Below are 22562 nucleotides of genomic sequence, written 5' to 3' on the forward strand. Positions count from 1 at the left end.
TCCTGAATCCCGCCCAAGGTTCAGGGAGTACCTTGTAACGGGCATGTCTGTCCGAAATGCCACGTTACAATATATACAGCAACACCTATGAAGACTTGACTCTTCACTTTCTATATACATATACATCCATCTAGGAATCAGGGATTCAACACCCAACCCTTTGTACATATATACATCCCCATACCTACAAAAATCTCACAACTCAGTATTGTTGACGTCAACTCGCTTCGGCTGTCCTGGGTGTTTTTCGTTCCTACACCGTGTCCGCATCGCTTATGGAAATAGATTGCACAATCCATGCATCGAGCTGAAGCCCTAATAAGAAAGAGAAAGTAACAGCGGAAGTCCGATCTATCAGTCTAATCGGTGATTTGGCGGGGAAAACATATAGACTCATACAACTATACCTCCTCGCTTGTTTTATTGATTTTCCCGCTGGGCGGCTGGTCCTCACTCTTCGGACTGTGCAAGAAAGAGGTCAGTTTCCCGCGGCTACTTTCTCTTTTTAATTAGGGTTTCAGTAGGGCTATCTCTATAAGCCTGTGCGTGTCCGTGTTCCGCGAGCTTGTCTCTGTCCTGCCGCTCGGTGTCCGTCGACTCCGTATGGGTGGCGTCGGCTAACCTCGGCGTCGGCCGGCATGCGTCGCATCTTTACAGTCGGGTCTCAATTCTTTGAGAAGAGTGGAACCAATCTCATCGAATCGAGGCCCAATCGTGCGGCATTTCCCCCAGAGGCACGACCCCTACTACACAGTACTAGCGTGCTCAGTAGGGATCCGTAACAGAATCAGATTTTGATTCTGTTACGCGCAAATGCACACGCACTATTGAAACAGTGCCTGCAGAAATAAAAAGGGTGAACAGGTGAAAGTGCGTCACGCGAGGGAAAAGTCACAAAAGTCACAGAATTGAGACCCTACTATTCCAAGTAGCTGACAGCTGTTGCTTGTGTGTGTCGCGTAAAACTGACCGTTAGGTATTTGACTAGCCTATTAGGCCATATCACTATTAGGCTTATACTAACTTTAGATTTCATATGTCTACAATTGTTATAGGTATTGGGTTATATTTGACACAAGAAGTCGTGATTGCAACGAAAATCAAGGATTTTATTAATTAGCGAATAAGTCTACATACTGTTACTTAGATAAAAAACGCAAAAAGGAGGAGGGGGAGCGGTAACATGGATATAGTTTTAATGTATAGATGTCGCTCATCACAGTGAAGGGAATGCGCGTGCATTTAAACGTAATGAAATACTATGATAATACTAGATTGCTATTTCTAACAACAATTAATTTTAACTCCAAGTCAGTGTCGAGTAATTTTGAGCTCGTATGCAAGGGGAATGGTTTTCAAAAGGAAATTGGACTTTAGCTGCGACTCGGATCGGTCCGTGGAAAATAAACAGAATATGAGCATTCTCACGCATTCTTACATTCTACTAACTCAACCGTTATTTTCAACCTCAGTAGCTTATCGAACATGCCACTCCTCGAAATGATTCTACAATGTACAACAATTGCTTATCAGAAATACTCAATTCCAGCTACGAGATGCAATCCTGATCCATCGGTGGTCGCAAGTTTAGCTGCTCTCAACATCGGTTTTGATTGCGCATCAAAGGTAAGATACAGTAACCAGTTTACGATTACTGATAGGCTACGTGAGTTGTGAAAACAGGATTATTTTGATGCAAATCCGGGTGATCGACTCGCATTATGTTAGTACAGCAGTGTGCAGCATGCCTCTTTTCCTGTACGTTTGCCCTAAGCCAATCGGATATTTACATAGAATTACATAGACTTCCGTTCCCAGAGCAGTGTGAGTGACACATATGATTGAGAACGTGCGAAAAAAGAGGGAAAATCTGGCAGAATAGGACAGGTGAGTAGGGAAAGAAAGAGGAAATGAGAATAGAAGAGGCAGGAAAAGTGGGGAAGGTGGCTAGGAAGAAAAGTGACGACATCTAGGAAGTGGGAAATGTGACAGCGTAAAGAGAAGATATGTAAGTCAAGTGCGGCAAGAAGACGCAGTCAGTGAGAAAAGGGTGAAAGAGAGACGGGCCAAGTAACGTAAATATTTTAGTGAGAGAAGGGAGTCACGATATAGGGCTAGTGATGGATGTATGATAGAGGAAAAGGAAAGAGGAGGAAGGAACCATACGTGAAAATAGTCAAATCCATATATGTGAAAGACCGCGAAAGTCTTGAAGAGTAAAATAAACAGCTATTATTTAATCTACTTTTCCGAAGTTTAGAGTGTGGTCTTCGGTTGTAATAATCAATCCAATTAGGGAAGGTAAATTTAAGATGGGAATCTTCAGTGACGTATCGTTAACCGTCAAGGGCATCGCTAGCTATGACAGAGATCAGTCACATGGGTTCTAGAATAGTCAGGAACGAGAGGAACATATTTACTTTCTAGAGTTGAAAACTGTGTTTTATGGTCTACAATATTTTGAAAAAAAATAAGCGTTCTTGTGAAATATTACTCCACGTGGGCAACACAACGGTGTTGTCTTGTATAAATCGCATGGGTAGTATTCAACTTCCAGAACTGTTGAGACTTGACGAAGAAATTCGGAAGTAGTGTAAAGCTTGCAATTTATGGATATATTTTTTTTTCATATATTAAGCAATAATAAAGAAGCCGATGAGGAATCGAGAGTTAGACCAAGCGAAACTGTATGGAAACTAGCTATTAGGGGTTATAAGAGAGTAAAGTTATTTTTTGGTGATTTTAATGTAGATTTGTTCGCCCCAAACGTGAATGCGAAATGTGATAAATTCGTTTTATGGCACAACTAAGTGGAAGCTGCAGTGATAGACACATTGATTGTTTTGTGGACATACTTACATACTTTACGCGTTCCCGCGGTTTGTGATAATTTTGAGGACGATTAGGAAAATAATTTGGGACAAAGCAGAAGGTATTTTGGTTGTACCCTTCTGGCCTACACAGTCATGATACCCCCTATTTCAAAAATTACTCATAACAGAGCTGATTCACTTGACACCTCAAAATGATTTATTAAATGATAATTTTAGGCATCATTGTCCGTTTCGAGAGTCAGTTTGCCGGTTGCCGGGAAGTTATCGGGTAAACATTTAACTTGATAGGACTACCTCAAGACTCTGTACCGCTATACCGGTAATAATAGCATTGTTAACGGAAGAAACAATTAAATAGTATCGTAAGCTATTGAATGTGTGATGCATTTTTTTCCGAAACAACAAAATTTGTCCATTTGCAACTTCTATCGCACGTACTATTGAGTTTTTGACAAGTAGCTTAAGCAACATTAGAATGTATGGCACATTGAATTCATATCAATTAGCTCTAGCACTAATAGTCTGAAAAAATATAAGGCAACACCGTATAACTAAAAGATTTTTTAGAGGCGTTGCGCAATTAATTCCTCAGCTGTCAAAGTACGACGAAATCTGGGATCCCGATCCAGTTTTGTGTCATCTCAATATATTTTGGGCTCGTTGTTATCTGCCTCACAATCAGCCTAGCCCAACGCTCACTCACTAACGTGAAGCCTGGCTGACCGGCGTAGGCTCGGCTCCGCAACGAGAACGTGTGTAAAAGAGACACAATTATACACGATGCATATGAGCGCGCACCCCGTCGCGCAGGTCGCACATCGCCCGGAGCCTCTCTCCATGATCCGCAACACATTCAATTTCATCACTCAACTTAGTATCAATCAGCACCACGTCGTTTATTTTGTATATCCTTACTTGAATCCCGAGTTTGTCCACATTTTGAACGCGCCATTGATTAGAGAGTGCCCTCCTTCTATACGCTCCATAGTCAGAACTCTCTCATTGGCACTTTCTGCGAGAGAGAAAGGTAGCTACGAACGTACTGCGCATGCTCCACTCGTTGTCCATTTCTTCCTTCTGGCGGACGCCTTTCCTTTTCGAGCCGAATTTACTATCCCATCTTTGGAATGGGAATGCAATCTCTTTATTACTAGTGCGGGGCCGACTCCTAGAATAGAAACAAATAGAACCGTAACTGTCGTGCTTCGAGGCAGGGACAAATTTTCCTGCAGTTAGTACCATTTACCTTGCCAGGTTTGCAATCGATATCAAAAAGGCTAATAAGGAATCGGTCGCGGGAAATTCAAATTTAGAGTACGGAATACTTTGTCATTTATTACAACATTTTTACGACAAGAAGAAGTTTTTAATATTTCATAATTTTTTATTAATTATACTCAAATGGAAAATTGAAAAGTCATTAAACAAAATAACAATATTATCTTGATATTAAAATATATACAATTAGTGATAGGTACAATCTGAATAAATTTATTGTATTCCGCGCCTTCTCCTCAGATCAAATGGTATACCCCTTCCTTGCCAGTGCTGCCACAACGTTTATAGTGTCGAAAAAAACATCCCGCGCGCCCCGACTCCTCGGTCCGGGGCGTCCGTTCCAATTCCGTCATTCCTTTTCTTTGTGCCAAGGAAGCCACGTCATGGAAATAAATTGTGCTTAATTACGGGAAAATAACTATAGGACACAAGAAGAAACGTGCGGAGAAGGACGAAAACAAAATATTAAAGGAAATAAAATGACTGAAAAAAGAATCGAAGAAGCAAAGGGACACGATTCGTCGGTTGGAGAAAAGACGTAAGTTTAACCTCACTTCTGTTCACAGACAGCACCGAAGTACGGCGTCACAAGAGAGTTATATGCAGAACAAGTTTCTGATGATAATGCGGACAAGATCTGCCGTATAACGTACAGAATAAAATTCTGAAAATAAAACAGACAAGATCTGGGAAATGACTTACAGAACAGGGTTCAAAATAAGCAAGCATAATAACGGCGAGCCAGCTCAATATATATGAATATATGTATATATATGGCGTTTAAAAAAAAAAAAAAATAGATTTACAGAGAGGCTCAATCTGGTATGTATACATACTCGTATTATAGGTACGAAGTCTACCTCCGAAGATTCAGAGGAATCGGAGATCCATCACCACAGGCCGCCGCTGATACCGTTGGACCAACTACTGCCGTCTTAAAGTAAAGTGAGACAAGAAGTTCAAGACAAGCAGACTCATGGGAAAGAGTTGGACAAATTTCTCCCATTGTCAACACAAGTAGCATCGTCGCCACCTGATACGACTGACAAGCACAATAGCTCAATTTCAGAGGTACAAGTTACTACTACAGAGCCAATACTCGACGAGAAATTGCTGGTGGCGATAGGGAAATGTATAGACGCGGAGAAGAAACTCGGCCCAGCGATACATAATGATATTTTAGTCAGATAAATAAGCATCCTGAAAGAGGGCCTTCCAAAAGAGATATTTTCAAAGAATATCCAATTCCGAAGAATTACTCAATAATGGAACCACTAAAATTGAATCCGGAAGTAAAAGCATCTCTTCTCGAGCCGATTATTACAAGAGCCAAGCGAATGGTGGAGAAACAAAAAGACGTATCGCTGTGTCTCGCGTTCTTAGGCCCTATTATATTTAACCTTCTCAAAGGGGTGAATCCGGACAATATGTTGTTGCTGACCACCTTGAGCCATGTGTCAAACATTCTCGTACACCTACAGCGTCAACAATCTACGACAAGACGCTTGATAATCCTCGCACATCTTAACGCCACTATGAAAGATACACTGAACGCGACGATTATGGATGAATGGCTATTCGGAAAAGAGCTCGAAGGGACACTCAAGACAGCAAAATTGCTGGAACGCTCGTCAAAGGAGCTGAAACCAGCAGTAAAAGCCTCCACTTCCTCCCAGAAACAGGCAAAAACTGGAAAGGCCCGCCCCGACAGACAACACGGGGTCGTGGAGCGACGACGAGCGGGCAATACAGACAAACGGGCAATATTACAAGCAGAACCCGAATGTCGAGAGGAAGAGTGTTCGGAGGACGTCATCGAAAGGACGATCGCACAACCGCAAGTAGAAGACTCGGTGCGTACTCTGGCGGGGAGATTGAGAAAATTCTTGTCGGCCTGGGAAAATCTCGAGGGTACAGAGGTAAATTATTCAATGGGTAAACGGGTACAAGTTACCATTTGCTGAAAAAGTTGGGCAGGAAATATCACCAAAGAAACAGGTTTGGTCGGAGACTGAAAAGAAGCAAATTTATGACAAGATCGGATAATTATTAAAAAATGGAGCAATTCGCAAATGTCAGGAAACAACAGGGCAATTTATCTCGAATATATTTTTAATTCCAAATCCTAATGACTCTTGTCGTCTGATCTTAAATTTAAAAAAGCTGAATAAATTCAATGAAAAAGTGCACTTCAAATTCGAAGATATACGTACAGTAAAGGATCTGATGCATAAGGATTGTTTCATGCCGACAACAGATTTAAAAGATGCACATTATTTGATAGCAATAGAAGAATCGCACAAAAAATACTTACGGTTCCGATTCGAAGGACATCTGTTTGAGTTTACGTGTTTACCTTTTGGGTTAAATACGGCGCCTTACGTTTTCAAAAAAATAATGAAACCCGTAGTTTCGCAATTGAGGCAACGCGGATATACGTCAGTAATTTATTTGGATGATATCTGGCTTCTCGGAAGAGATAGCAACGATTGTGCAGATAATGTTCTGCAAACACGCGAATTATTAGAGAGATTAGGGTTCATTATAAATCAAGCAAAGAGTCAACTAATTCCAATGAGAAAGTGTAAATATTTGGGCTTTATTTTGAACTCAAGAGAGATGAAAATCGAATTACCAATGGAGAAAAAATTAACAGTTACGCAATTAATCAAAAAATTCAAAAAGCTACGCAAGTGTAAGATACGTGAATTTGCGTCGTTGACAGGGAAACTCGGCTCTTATTGTCAGGCGGTGAAATATGATTGAGTATATGTGAAAGATCTTGAACGAGAAGAATTTTATGCTCTAAGGGATAGTCACGGAAACGAGGCCCAAATGGTAATATCATCGAACACCCGAGAAGATTTCTTGTGGTGGAACTCAAATGTGACGGCGGTCTGCGACTCAATCACAGGAAAGAAATTTTGCATGGAGATTTGTTCTGACGCGTCCTTGAAAGGATGGGGAGCGTGTGTAGAGGACGAAAGAGCGCACGGGTTTTGGAGTAAAACGGAACAGAAAGACCATATCAATTATCTCGAGCTTTTAGCTGCGTTTTTCGGTTTAAAATGCTTCGCGGAAAACAAGGCAGATTGCGATATCCTTTTAAGGATAGACAACACCACAGCGATATTAATCATACGGGGGGAATGCAAATCGAAAAATTAAGTAAAATAGCAAAACTGATATGGCAGTGGTGCGAAAAAAGAAATCTCTGGGTTTTTGTTTCATATATAAAGTCGGAAGAAAATACTATCGCGGATTACGAATCAAGAAGACTCGAACCAGAGACTGAATCCGAGATCTCAAAAGCTGCCTTTAACCCTTTCGGTCATAGTGGGATCGCTACGGTCCCACCTTTTAAAAAATCACCTCAGAGCTCTAGTATTGAACCAAGGCCTCTGAAAATACGTATCTAGGGGTTTTTTGAGTCGCTCATCACGAATATGAGGTTATATTTTGAAAATTCGAAATGGTGGATCCGCTATAGTCGATCCAATTGGGCAATGTGACAATAAAAATTTCAATCACGTGAAATCTGACTTTATCAGGAATATTCCTTCGAATATACATTAGGAATAAATATTTCAGTTCATTTGAGATGAAATTTGAGATAATTAAAATCCATGGTTCCTTATCATTATCATTGATATATGTATGTGCGTGCGTGCGTCATAATAGGGATATTGAAAAAAAAAACACGAAAAATAAAAGAAAAAACACAAAAAACTGAAAAAAGCAACAAAAAAAAAACAGGAAAAAAACAAACAGAAAAAAAAACAAGCAAAAAAGTGGAACTAGATGCTCTCCACGTCCTCGTCGTTAGTTCCGGGTAGGGCTAAGAGAGAGACACGAATATAGACAAAGAAAGATAAGATGGCATTTGCCATCTTGGATTTAGAAATTCTGAAGTTATGACTTCAGATTCGTGATCAGCCATTCCAAAATCCCCCAAATGACTTAATTCAGGCCAAAATATTGAGCAGAAAGATATAAGATATAAATCTAATGCCAGATTCGTAATCAGCGACCCCGAAAACTCCCGAGTACCAATTTTCATCGAAATCGGTGCAGATGAAAAATGCATGACTGAAAGGGTTAAAGAGATCTGTCATACATTTGGTAAACCAAATATTGATTTATTCGCAACAAGAGTCAACACAAAATGTGAAGAGTATGTTTCGTGGAAGAAAGACCCAGATGCGCAAGCTATTAAAGCCTTTACCGTTGATTGGAGCAAAACATTTTTCTATGCGTTCCCCCTTTTTGCAATTATTTCGAGAGTAAAAAAGAAGATTGATAGCGAAAGAGCTAGAGGCATTTTAGTGATACCCAACTGGCCTTCTCAGCCATGGTATCCGCATGGAAACCGATTAATTTCAAGCCTAACAAAAAATAGTTGCTTTTTTCCGACAGGACACCACATCCCCTGTGGGCGCAACTTTTCGTGGTAGCAGGGATATCATCCGGCAGGCTTATTTGAAAAGGGGATGCCGGAAGAATCAATCAAAGTAGCTTTGGCCTCTCTGAGTGACTCGTCGCTTCGTCAATATGAAGGAACACTCAAGAAATGGTGGGCATTTTGTCACCGGTCAAACACGCGAATCTTCGAAGCGCAAATTACGGATGTTTTAAAATTTTTCACAAACGAATTTGAAAATGGGGCGGCATATGGATCGATAAACTCAGCGCGGTCAGCCATCGCTTTAATTCTGGGACCAGAGATCGGCATAAATCCTTTGATAAAACGGTTTTGTAGGGGCGTATCCAAGTTACGACCAGCGGAGCTAAAATACGACAGAATTTGGGATCCGAAAATTGTATTGGATTTCGTAGGAAAATGGTTCCCATATGAGAATATGTCGTTGGAAATACTTTCCCAAAAAACAGTCACGCTTTTAGCGCTCGCTACAGGTCACAGAATACAAACGTTGGCAGCAATTGATAGAAGAAATTGTAAGAAAATCGGCGAAAGAATTGAAATAAAGATTCCAGCGCCGTTGAAAACTTCAAAACACAATCGTATACAGCCAACAATAATTTTGCCAATTTTTCACGAGAATCCAGCGGTCTGTGTTGCTTCAGCAGTAGAGCAATATATTTTAAAGACTGAAAGCATTCGGAAAGAAGAAAACGCTTCGTTCATCTCTTGGAAAAAACCCCACAAGGCAGTTTCATCACAGTCCTTAAGTCAATGGATTAAGAATACGCTGCAAAAAAGTGGAATAGACACGTCTATTTTTTCGGCCTATAGTACAAGGCACGCGTCAACATCAGCTGCAAAGAGAACCGGAGTTAGTGTAGACACGATTAGAAAAACTACAGGATGGACGACGGAGTCAAAAACCTTCGCAAGGTTTTACAATAGGGAAATAGGATCAGAGCAAGATAGTTTCGCCAAAGTAATTTTAAAACTGTAAGGATAAGTCGAGTTATTTTGTTTATTAATTATAATAACTTATGTGTTAAGCACAATTCATCAGAATATATCTACCGTATCTACTATGAACATCTACCATTTGATCTGAGGAGAAGGCGCGGAATACAACTAAACGATTAAGCAAACTTACCTAAGTGAAGTTCTATCGTAATAGAGGAGAGTACAATTTTCGAAATTTTTAGGTGAGTTGAAAAATTAACGACGGAGCCAGGAATCGAACCTGGTATCTAGAGATGCTTTGCCGGAGACTTACTCCACTAGACCACCTAGCCGCCCTGACTACACTGTCATTAATTTCTCTCATCACCTGTATTTCGAAAATTGTTTTTGTTTTCGTGTGCCATTGAATATGTTTACATTTGAAATTCGTCGCGAAGAGGCACATTTTTGACTTGTGTGTGAAGCTTGCTGATATGTGCACACATATGCTGGATGTGACTATTAATGTGAAATAAATTCACTTAGCCATTTATTTTGAACGGCAGGTCGTTCATTTTTGACGATATGGACTACGCATATCATGTTTATAGCGAGAACAGTTTGCTAGAGGAGAGTACAATTTTCGAAATTTTTAGGTGAGTTGAAAAATTAACGACGGAGCCAGGAATCGAACCTGGTATCTAGAGATGCTTTGCCGGAGACTTACTCCACTAGACCACCTAGCCGCCCTGACTACACTGTCATTAATTTCTCTCATCACCTGTATTTCGAAAATTGTTTTTGTTTTCGTGTGCCATTGAATATGTTTACATTTGAAATTCGTCGCGAAGAGGCACATTTTTGACTTGTGTGTGAAGCTTGCTGATATGTGCACACATATGCTGGATGTGACTATTAATGTGAAATAAATTCACTTGGCCATTTATTTTGAACGGCAGGTCGTTCATTTTTGACGATATGGACTACGCATATCATGTTTATAGCGAGAACAGTTTGCTAGAGGAGAGTACAATTTTCGAAATTTTTAGCAAACTGTTCTCGCTATAAACATGATATGCGTAGCCCATATCGTCAAAAATGAACGACCTGCCGTTCAAAATAAATGGCTAAGTGAATTTATTTCACATTAATAGTCACATCCAGCATATGTGTGCACATATCAGCAAGCTTCACACACAAGTCAAAAATGTGCCTCTTCGCGACGAATTTCAAATGTAAACATATTCAATGGCACACGAAAACAAAAACAATTTTCGAAATACAGGTGATGAGAGAAATTAATGACAGTGTAGTCAGGGCGGCTAGGTGGTCTAGTGGAGTAAGTCTCCGGCAAAGCATCTCTAGATACCAGGTTCGATTCCTGGCTCCGTCGTTAATTTTTCAACTCACCTAAAAATTTCGAAAATTGTACTCTCCTCTAGCAAACTGTTCTCGCTATAAACATGATATGCGTAGTCCATATCGTCAAAAATGAACGACCTGCCGTTCAAAATAAATGGCTAAGTGAATTTATTTCACATTAATAGTCACATCCAGCATATGTGTGCACATATCAGCAAGCTTCACACACAAGTCAAAAATGTGCCTCTTCGCGACGAATTTCAAATGTAATTCTATCGTAATGTTAAGAAGCGCCTTCTCCGATGATCAGGTCCCACCCTTGGTTATTCCCTACTATAATGCGATAGCCCGAAAAACTGATACCGTAGCACTTTAAAAACAATGACGGAATTGGAACGGACGCCGCGGACTGAGGAGTCAGGGCTCGCGGGATGTTTGTTTTCGTCACCATAAACGTTGTGGCAGCACTGGCAAGGAAGGGGTACTACCATTTGATCATCGGAGAAGGCGCTTCTTACAATTACGATAGAACTTCACTTAGGTAAGTTCGATTGATCGTTTAATTATACGTTTCATGCCATGTTTAATGTATAAATTATAAAAATGAAATTTTTATTGGGTTTCCTTCAATCTTGTAGTAATAGCCGTAAATCAGATTGTATATTTATTCGTTCAGTCAATCAATACATAAATTATTTGTCAAAACGTTCATAACGTTAAAATTGTAAATGTAAATTGTCTTTCTATCGTTCGAATTGTTTCTCTTATCTTTCTTTATTCATTTTTGAATAGTCTGTCTTTAATTTTTGTATATATACTGTACCGAAGTTGTGTTCACACCCCTTATACACCCTGGCATGACTGGCCGATGTAGTGTTCGTCAGGAGTTTAATCATTTGTCCCTTGTGTGGTTACTTGGCCAGCGAATATTATTGTAAAAATATTCAGTATCGAAACTTGAAAACAAGAACACCTATTCCAAATAAAAATTGCTTTTTTCACATTGTTTTTTTTGTGGGATTTTTTTGACTCGTTATTCCCTTGAAACGCACAGGAAACCCTTTATTTTTCGTAGGCGCAGTTCGTGGATTGCTCAATATTAAGTAATCGATCAAATTTATCGTTTCACTTCATAGAAGTATTACAATGGGAGTCATAGCTCTCTTTGCTCGTAGTACACACATACGTAGCACTTATTGATTATTCGCATAATTCCGAGTGTGCTCAAAACATGTTTGACTAGCACTATAAACTTGGTAATTACGTCGAGGTTTGGATGTTTGAACTGTGCGAAGAGATCTAAACGCTCATTGCTATTCGATAGTTCTAACTCTTCTTTTTCCTCAGCGTATTTTTTACATTCAATAAGCGAGTGAATACAGTGCTATTCACAATAATGACAATAGGGTGGGATCTTGTTCAGCATATATATAGTGTCGCCCACAACTATTCTACGGCTGTAGAAATTTGATAATCTGGTTTGCCATTTAATTTGGAATTTGTTATCGAGTAAATTCATTGCAAGGCAATTTTGTATTCCATGGTTCTGTTTAATTTCTGGGTAAATAATGGGACTACTGGAATTTGCATATCTTCCCTGGTCAACACTACACAAATATTTGTCCTTCTTCTCATATAGTTCCTGTTTACGAGATATTAATGACGCAGTAGTGATATTGTCCCATATTGATGCTTTATTCATTGGATCTAAAATAATTTTTTAGTTTGTAATGTCCACTTACATTTTGCACCCTTCTTATCAAATTCTATTAGGTGAAGCTACTTTAGTAAATAAATTTTCTGATATCTTGTATCATCCATATCCAGTACCTTCATTATCCAATTTATTATGTGTTCATCGAGGTATGCGGTTTCCCCAATTCCAACCTTAGCGCATATCCTGATACACAGTTTGGATACGTTCGATCTTCTCGAAATCATTTATTGCGTATACGCGAGAAGCAAACGTCAGAATGGAGTTGACAAGCGAATAAAACTACTAAAAGTGACCATTCTACGATCTACCCGAGTGAGTGAATTAGCGTGATTCTGGAGGAGCTGGTGGCTTTTGTGTTTTCAATAAATGTTAAATTATTGAATAAATTGATTATACATCCTCGGCCCTCTCAGAAACTCACTTGCCACTCTGATATTATGGCTTCTTTCTTAGCCCAGAGTAGCATTCTCGAGTTTATCTTTTGCGTGAAAACCTTAGCTAATCAGTTATTTATTTTTTACTAGAGTCAATAGCTAGTGCTTTCCATTTGTTGCGCTAAGGAAATTGTAGTCTTAATCAAGCGGAAGGAGAGGGTTAGTTAAAGTATTGAAACGTTTCATGTAGATGCAAAACACTAACAGAAAATAGATTTCATTTTAAGTAACTGTATCGCAGAATGGCTAGACGATATACGACGTTGTATTATGTTAGAGATACACTTTGTAAGGGGAGTGTGGAAGGTTTTCAGAAGGTTTCTTAAGTAAAGGCGGAAGTTTAATTGAGACCGGTTTTTATTAAAAAGTTTGCACAAATATTTGCGACCGTACCCCTTGCGCGGAGTCGTCAAGGCCTGGAAACTGTCATAGAACGACTGGTTCCCGTTTAGTACTGCGTTCAACCACGGCACGCCTCTTAGCGCAACAGTTCCGGGCAATTTGCAGTGCACTGGTGACGTCGCCGCCATCTTACATTTCATTACATTTCACAACTACCTGTTGATTGAACGCGTTCACTCTGATAGCGCTAATATAAAAAGTGTTTTGAAATGTTTGTAAGCAAATATGCCTAAAAAAGCAAAGTGCTGCGTTTTAAATTGTTTTGATGTAACATCTGTGCGGCATAGATTTCCAAGAAATGAGAAAGATGTATTTCTTATATGGAAACATCGAGTTCAACACTGGAGATTTAGCGAAATTTGCGATGAACATATTTTGCGTAAGACATCAAATATATACTAGTCTGATTGAATTATCTATTCAATTACCCTTCTTATAGTAATAATTTTATAATAGGTGAAAAAGCATTTCCTACTCTAAATTCGAATTTCCCACTACCAATTCCTCATTACTCTTTAGTACTGATTGCAACCACGGAAAGGTAAGTGGCGCTAACTGCAGGAAAACTTGTCCCCACGTCGGAGTACTGCAGATATGCTTCTATTTGTTTCTGTTCTAGGAGTCTCCTCAGGAGCCGGATTCCGAACATCAAGCGAGTTCGTGTTCGTCTTTGTGGAAATGGAAATTTGGAGTGTCATGTCAATCTCTTCTTTCCTGAATAGTGTATGGCTCAGGAACTTGCGGTCTGTGCCATCTAGCGGCTAATAAATCGTTCTCTATCTGCTCGTGGTAATTACCCACACACTAGCATAAATCTAAAATAAGAAGTATGCAGTATACTCAACACCCAAACTTTTGAGAAGAAATAAGAAGTTATGTATGGTTAATACAAACAAACGTCAGAACTAACATCTATTTTTCTCTCCTTTGCCACTTGTCCATGTGCCACTTCGTAATAATATTTAACATCGATAAGCTCTGTACCGATCGTGATGTTCATTAACCATCGACTATAATAACAGTATGGAGAGCGGAAAACCGTAGAACTCACTAACTCGAACTCGCTTGATGTTCGGAATCCGGCCCAGGAACTGAGCTTCTTGCTTCCCCACCCCGCACTGTGGGTGCTAAACTGGCGCCGCTGCACCTGCACCGGCACGTAGCGCCACAAGTTGGCTTGCGTAAGAACTAACGCTTACAACTCGAAGCCTAACGAGGACAGCTGATCTGCTAATTCTCGTGATACGCACGGTCGTGGAAGGGCACCAAATGGCACATTTATCCATGAGCGCCAGTGTTTCTTACACACACATTATGCCTCATACTCCGGCACAACGAATACACGTACCCCATTTTATCCCCCTTTTTTTATACAGAATTTTTGTAATAATGTCCGACCATGAGTCAGGTGTTTCCTCTTTTGCAGCATCTTATTGAACAAACTAATTGTCTATAATAGCCAGTTTTACGTTAAGATTTTCAAGAATTTGTTTGGTATTTGCCTAGTGCCTTCATGGATTACATTTGCTTAGCGCAAAATGCAACTCTTCTTGCTCAAATAGATTTTCTAAGTCTGGAACTATTACCTTTCCATAATTATCTAAATCACCAATTATTGTCGAGGAATATAAGATATATATATTGTAACGTGGCATTTTCAATGCGCGTTCCAAACAGCTCCCCGAACCCTAGATGGAACTCGAAATTAGGGATCCCACGGATCAGACCGCGAATCCTTTCAAAAAATGAGCGCCAGGACAACAGTCACGCATCCGATACTCCGAGGGGGGGGGGGGGGGGGGGGGGGGGCAATTTTCGGTTTGGCAAAGACGATTTTTCAGGATTTTTGTTTATTTTTTTTTTTGGTTTCGAGTACATGCGGCATCATAGACGGGATCAGCGGCAAATTCGAACGACGTTACAGAATTGCCGTCGCGACGAATCGCGAGGACAGGAGGGCCTCGCGCGAGGCTACGGAGAGAGCGACAACGTAAGTTCCCGTTGGTGGCCGGCGAGCCGTGGCCTCCCCCTCTCCACACAGACGTCAGGCAACCTCGCTAAGTCGTCACCACGCCACTGTCGAACTACGGGATACCAGAGACTGGACAACCAATCAATACCCCGTGACAGCGGGAATCAACGATAGCGATAAGTTACGCTATAAGAATTTCGTAACGAAAACGCCAATTAGAACGGGAGAATTTTGACAACGGATAGCGCCTATGTTCGAGGCATGTTCGAATTGCGGCTCCGATTTGCGGAGCTCGATACTTGAGTCCTGGTGACGTTTCGCGGTGGTCACGGTTAAGTAAATTAAAAGTTAGAGAATTGTGTGTGACATGGCAGAAGCCGGTGTCGGAGAGTTCTTGGTGTGGTTGCGAAGCGGTAAGCGCTATTAATTCTTTGCGAACGCATTTCGAGTGCAATTTAGATCGGCGCACCGGTAAACGGTTGGCCAATTCCTTGTTGAGTTGGAGTCGCACTCGAAATTTGTTTGCCGATCTCCTTGTTGATGGCCGTGGCCTGAGTTTTCGCGATAACGCGTAGAGTCGATTGATTTCCTGTAAAGTCTCGCGTAGTCACGGTTTCGAGTGGAGTCGATTTCGATTTAATATTAGGTGTAGCCAAAGTCCACTGCACAAGGAGTAATATAGCAAGGCGGGTTCTACACGCAGATTCCTGTTACCGACAAACCCTTTTCCGCGATGACGTCACAGTCTGCCGTACCGGCTTGAGGTCTGAACCGTGCAGCCTTACCGACAGTTGTATCGATCGAAGGTAGAAATCATGCTATCTTACCGACAATCTTACCGACCGGAGGTGAAAGTCTGTAGTGCTCGCCTGCCAACGGTAGAGGGCGCAGTGGGGGCGAGAACTTTTTTACCGTCCCACATTCCTTTCCCACATTATCAACCACGTGACATCCCAAAATTAATGGTTCCGAGAATTGTTTTTCACTTACTCAGATGTCGGTTTGATATCCAAGGTCGACCGATAGCTGCGGTAGATTCAAAGCCATGGATCTGCGGTGTTGGGTTACTATCGCTCTGGGAATGCTGAAAGGTGCGCGCGCATACACAAACATACGTATTTGATATCAACCACGTGACATTCCTTACCCTCCACCAAATTTCGAATTATGTGGTGGGGGAACGTTATATAAGTCAAAAGTGAAAACTTCATCGCCAGTCTGAAGCTGTTCTTCGGGCAAATGAGAAGTGCTCTGTAACAACAACGTGAATTTAAGAAACGACTAGAACTGCTCATCAAGAATATTGGAGAAGTTAAACATCTGCTGAAAATCAGATCTGACCTCAATCAACTCACAAGAGATATTGAGCACATATAACTCGACAGTAACGATCATGGACTTTTCAAAATTGAACGAAGTCGCTCGCCTGGAGACACTTCTGCCCTTGAAAAAGCTTTCGGACCTCGAAGTATACTTCGAATACCGAGTCAGTGGCGTTCGTTGGGTTAAAACCAAATTTGGTGATAGAATCGTTCTGGACTTGGAGGTCTCTTTCACGATTTTTCTACCGAACCGACTGACCAAGGCCCTCCAAGAAGATGAAGATTTGTTCCAGAAGGTGACGACAGCCAGTAAGGAGATACGGTTGCATCTACGCTATCTTGATGGACCGTAGGGTCAACTTGAATTCGTATACGTATAATTTGAGTATCACATTCAAATATCCAGTGTCCTGTGGAAGTCTTACGTTCAATAAACAAAAGAAAAAAAAGATTGAAATTATGAATATTTTTTCATTTATCGCCTAGACATCTTGTATACCTTTGATCCTACGTACGTTTTGTACCTTGTAATTGTATCTAGAATTGAGTCTTAAAATCTAAGAAAATGCTACTCCGAACACCACGGAGCAACGGTGGAGGGTTTCGAGCTGCGTTAGCGTCTTGTAACTGTCATGTGAACTCTACGATGAATTTTGGACGGGTTAAGACAAGACCAGAGTGCAGGGTCGGCTGATAGCTGCGGTAGTATATATTCAGAGCCAAGGATCTGCGGTGTTGGGTTACTATCGCTCTAGGAATGCAAAACATAACTCGGTTTGTGTAAAGCTCGTTCAAGCATAGAGAGCAAGGTTAAATCTTACATAAGCTTTGTATTGAAAAAAATTCTCTCTTAAGAGCTAAGGTGAAGGTGAAGATGTCAGATTATTTCATGAATATTCTTTAAAAAACAGTTTTATTGAGTACAATTTTTAGGGTACAGTTGACAATTACTTCACAACGATAGTACAATAATTCTATTCAACAGTATCATAACCAGGATGATATATTCGCCAGGAATGCGGGACCGTTCTTGTAGACGCTTCTGCGCAGTAACACAAATCGTACACCCTCGCCATCCGAACAGTATGATGATTTTGTAGTCAATTTTGAAGTATCAAAACGTTTTGTGCTACACAGATTGCGTTGGGTATTGTATGAATGTCGCATCTTAGAGACACAGTTGAAGTTTTTTGCAAGGTTTGAAGCGACGGGCAGTCAAAGTCCAACATATCGATGATTTGAACTTTCGGGACAATTTTAAGCAACCAATCTCGTTTTTCTTCTCCTTTTACGTACACGGTTTCAGCTTTGCACAGCCTGTCTTCAATGGTCCACTCAACTTCCTCAAACGGTATGGTTCCACAGCTCCAAGGTAAACCGTGAAAATCGCGTTCTAACCAAAAATTTTGGCTTTTGTATTTGACGTCCAGACAATCCCATTCGTAAGGTGGTTTGAAGAAAAACATTCATGGAGATGCTTCCGAGTAGATTGAAATTATAGCCAATTCTTTCAATGTAAAGGTATTGTTGAAAGGTCTACGAAAGCCTTGTATGTCAAAGACAAGCTCCATCTTTGAACTGTGCGAGATGGTGGGAACAGGTCAGCTTTTATACCAACTTTTTCACTCCACCACTGAGCGGGTTGTATTCGACAATACGATCGTGAACAATCAAGCAGTACGCTGATGTTTCAGCGGGAAAGTTGGCTTTAGCTTCAAATTCAAGACGGATGTCGACAGGTCCGTACTTCGAAGATTCGTTTTGTTCTGTACAGTCGATAACGAATAAGGGGACGTCTCGAAGAAATTCACTCTTTGTCAGTAACGGCTCGGGGTTCTTGTCGTAGTAGGTCGCTTGGAAGTTTGCGTACATCTCGTACAGGAGCGCGTACAGATTACGATTCATGTTGAGGTTCAGGTTACCGTACGGATAAGATTGAGAGTTCAAAAATAGCTTGACGTCCGTGATATTGCAATGATCGAAATGACCAGCGTTCTTGCCGGTCGTGTTCTTTCTACATGTTTGGAAACCCAAAATGACGTAACGAGGTGTTTCAAGCTAAGTGGAAGTTTTCACGGTCCAAACGTGTTTCGATGTTGTGGGATGTAAGGGATATTCTTACCATTCCCAACTGCGGAAGCTCATCGAAATGGGTGGATCTTCCTGAATGAAATTTAGTAGGTCAAATTTTTTCTGATCCGCGAGTTTCAAATATGGTATTAGCCATTCCACTGCATTGATCGTGATTTTGAATTCCTCCCCTTGAGTCTGCATGATAGCGTTGACGTCAGTTTTTGATCTCGTCGAAATTAACTCATGTTTAGCGTTGATAACGATCTTGCGGTAGTCTTCAGTGAAACCCAATATCATGCTGAGCAGCATCAATACGTCAAAATTACCCTTGGCATCGGTTAATTTTTTCTTCTCTTCTACATCAAGCCACCCAGCGTTCTCCATCAGCCAAGTCTGACCAGGGTGCAGGGAAGCGTAACCCTTCATGAGACTTGTCTAGCCAACGTTCTTGCTTCTATCAACCCCAACTGCATTAATTTCGAAGTGAATTTCTTCAAACAGATGACAGATCGCGTTGTTTACGAGCTGTGTGTTCACAGTAGCTGTAACATCAATTTGAGGAGTCGTTCATGGATATGTTCCGAATTTTTGCTGGGTAATATGCATAAATCCTGATGCTGTGCGGTGATTCGAATTTTATCGCTGCTGTTGAAAGTTGACGAGGCGTAAGGTTTGTGTGAGCGTCAATCTCGTGATGCGCAACGGATTCGTCAAAGACGACTGGTGTTTGAATGTTTAAGATTTCTTCCTCGGATCGGATTTTTAGTTGTCAGAAATTCCTCTTCCAAAAGTAGTCAGTTTCAGACGCAGAGCGATCAGGAACTCCACGTTCCGAGGTGTTAACGGTTCGAGAATCAATCGATGACTGACTTGATCGGGGCATGCCGACTTACTGATATACCTACTCTTTGACAGTCTGTTATATACAATTCCCATCGTTTATTGCGATTTGATATGTAGTCTCACAGTAATAACTTCTCCACGAAAATTAACCAGGTCCCCGTCTTGGTCCACTAACCGGAGCTGAACGTGATCTATGGTCCTGACGGTGATCGGAAGGTAAATGACGTGCGACGGTACTTCCACGATCTTATATCCTGGTGGGACAGTCGGGAAAAACTCGTGAATAGTGTGTACTTTGTGTCCATCGACGTAGGCGCCCGTTGCAATGCTACACTCGACTCGCAACGCGTTGACCTTGAGTATAGTTACAGGCACGTCTGATTCGTGAGTTTTATCAACCTCCAATACACGTTGTGTGAATCCCAAAAGTTGAGCAATGGAATCATTCGGCTCAAAGTCAATCGTGTGGTTGCATGTGATTTCGCTGCGCAATGTATTATTGTTGGGTTTGATGACGAGCCTGATATCTGTATTTCTTAGCACGTTTTGAAGATACTTCTCTATGTCCTCGATCTCGTAGCTGCTGGTAGGTATGGTGATCACCTTATCAGCTACGTAAATTTTATTGTGACCGACATCAACGTTGGGAATCGAATTAAAGGATAACAATTCTACCAAGCCAAGAGCATAACTTTTATCACGAGCAAGTTCGATCGGTCGAAAATATTGTGCCTTAAGTATCGAAGAGGTTCTCGAAATCGTTAACGTTAACGAATCATCCATGACTGCGAGTGGTAGACTGACTTTTGTGAATCACGCACCATGTTTAAATAGCTCACCACTTAGAAATTTCAGACACAAGTGTCCGCATTCAAATGTATCAGAATCCTGGTACCTTTCATGATTGTATTTGACGCTACCAACGCCGAGGTATTTTATGAGGTCTGAGGGTGGTTGAAGGTTGCCGAAACTGTCAAAGTAATCGATATTATTGTTGAGTTTCTTGTATGCAACCCAGTGTGTTCCCGGACCGTCTTTGTCGTCAAGGTTGATTATAGCTGACTCGTTTTTTCGTGGGCCGTTTTCGGGCATTTCGTTGCGCATAAAAACACCGCAGAAATGCGGAACCCTAAAAATTTTTGCATATTTCAACAAGTCCCAATCAGTCAACGCTCGACGTGGTAGCATCGCATCTAGTCTTTTGAAAGATGGAGACCAAGACCTGTTTTGTACGGTTCTATATAAAGCCTTTTGTCCAACGCGATAGCCACCATAGTTTCGTTGTGTCGTTTGCTCTCTCCCAGTTCTCGTCTAGCAGCACTTGCATGGTTCACAGCTTTTGCTATACCTGCCGCACTACCGGCTAACGCGCCTGTAGCACTAAGTCCGGCGAAAATAGGGATCAGAAACGGTAGAAAACCACCGACTTTTGAAGGTACCGGTAGGACGCGAGGTGTTCGCACTTGACATTTACCACCCGCTTTTTTAACGGCGTTCTCAGCTCCCTTCAGCGCAGATTTGATAGCTACTTTTGCATCGTTGCTTGGAACCATAGAACGTTTTGCAGCATTTATAATTTCTCTCAAGGTTACATTTTTTGTCTTTCGAATTCCCATTCCGAGTTTTGATTTTACTTTCATTGTATTAGCTATTGCCCAAGCGGCTGCCTTCTCACCCAAATTTGCGTCCTTCCAAGCTTTCTCAGCCAACACCCTATCAGCCTCGTTTCTAGCTTCAAGATTTTCACGATTCTGCTGGTAAGCAATATCGTGGTCCTTGCAAGCTGTGTCGAGAAGATTGATTCCCGGATCACTCCGCGCAGGTCGCTTTGTTAATTTTTTATCAGGCCCACAGTACTGATAACCAGGTATAACATGCAATTCGACTGGAAGGCTGTTGATGATTTTATTCACCAGACCCTTGCCACGATGTTGCCGCCTGCTGCTGCTGCTTCGTTTACCTCTGTACGCGATCATGTTCGTGCGTTGATTAAAGAAAAGTGCTTCAAAACGGGGTATTTATAGCAAATCCGATCAGTCATGTCCGAGATGCGGTTTGAGAAACAAGCTACCAAGCTTCCCGTGATGAATTTTGACAAACTTTCAGAGCAAAATGTCAAAAGGCACAAACGGCAAGGTGAATTACTCCTGAATAGTGTACGTGCAATATTCTGTGGACCGTCGAATTGTGGTAAAACTAATGCGTTGCTCCCACTTATAACCCATCCCAACGGACTCAGATTTGAAAATATTTACATCTACTCGAAATCTCTCAACCAACCTAAATGCCGATTGTTGAAGCAATTGCTGGAATATGTTGAGAATACAGAGTATTTTGCGTTTACCGAGCGTGTGCAAGTGATCACACCGGAAGAAGCACGGCCCAAATCAATAATCATATTTGACGATGTAGCGTGCGAGAAGCAGGACAATATTAGAGCCTACTTTTGCATGGGTAGACATCACGACGTTGACTGTTTCCATCTCTGTCAGACGTACGCGCGTATTCCCAAACATCTCGTGCGCGACAACGTAAACTTATTCGTGTTATTCAAACAAGACGATATGAACCTGAGACACGTATACAACGACCATGTAAACACCGATATGTCTTGCACAGAGTTTGAAAGTGTGTGCTCTGCATGCTGGAACGGTGAGAAGTACGGGTTTCTGGTGATCGACAAAGACGGTGAGCTCAACGAAGGACGATACAGGAGGGGATTCGATTCTTTTGTTAGCCTGGAAAAGAAATAAAATCTAACGATTTCCAGCGAGAGACGCAGTAGCGTTGCAGACTCAGTTGCGTCAACATGCAAAGCTCTGAAATTTCCAAACAAAATGATGTCCTACATCAGATCGCTCAAGCAAGTGCTGCGATCCGTCGAAAACACAGATTGCTCAAGTCGGGCAAGGAATCTACGACTCGGAAATTGAGTGACGTTTTCAAACCAGTAGTGACTCCGTTGC

At 41.3% G+C, this 22562-nt stretch overlaps 1 protein-coding gene across 1 annotated transcript in view; it reads left to right on the top strand.

Moving 5' to 3' along the window:
* LOC107227011 (ornithine decarboxylase) overlaps positions 1-22562 on the top strand; it is a 91624-nt gene that overhangs the window by 38732 nt on the left and 30330 nt on the right. Inside the window, exon 3 of the mRNA XM_046732374.1 lies at positions 1550-1626. Coding sequence (XP_046588330.1) covers positions 1550-1626 — 77 coding nt within the window. The remainder of the gene's footprint in view (positions 1-1549; positions 1627-22562) is intronic.

Source organism: Neodiprion lecontei, chromosome 2, assembly GCF_021901455.1.
Source record: "Neodiprion lecontei isolate iyNeoLeco1 chromosome 2, iyNeoLeco1.1, whole genome shotgun sequence".
NCBI lineage: Eukaryota > Metazoa > Arthropoda > Insecta > Hymenoptera > Diprionidae > Neodiprion > Neodiprion lecontei.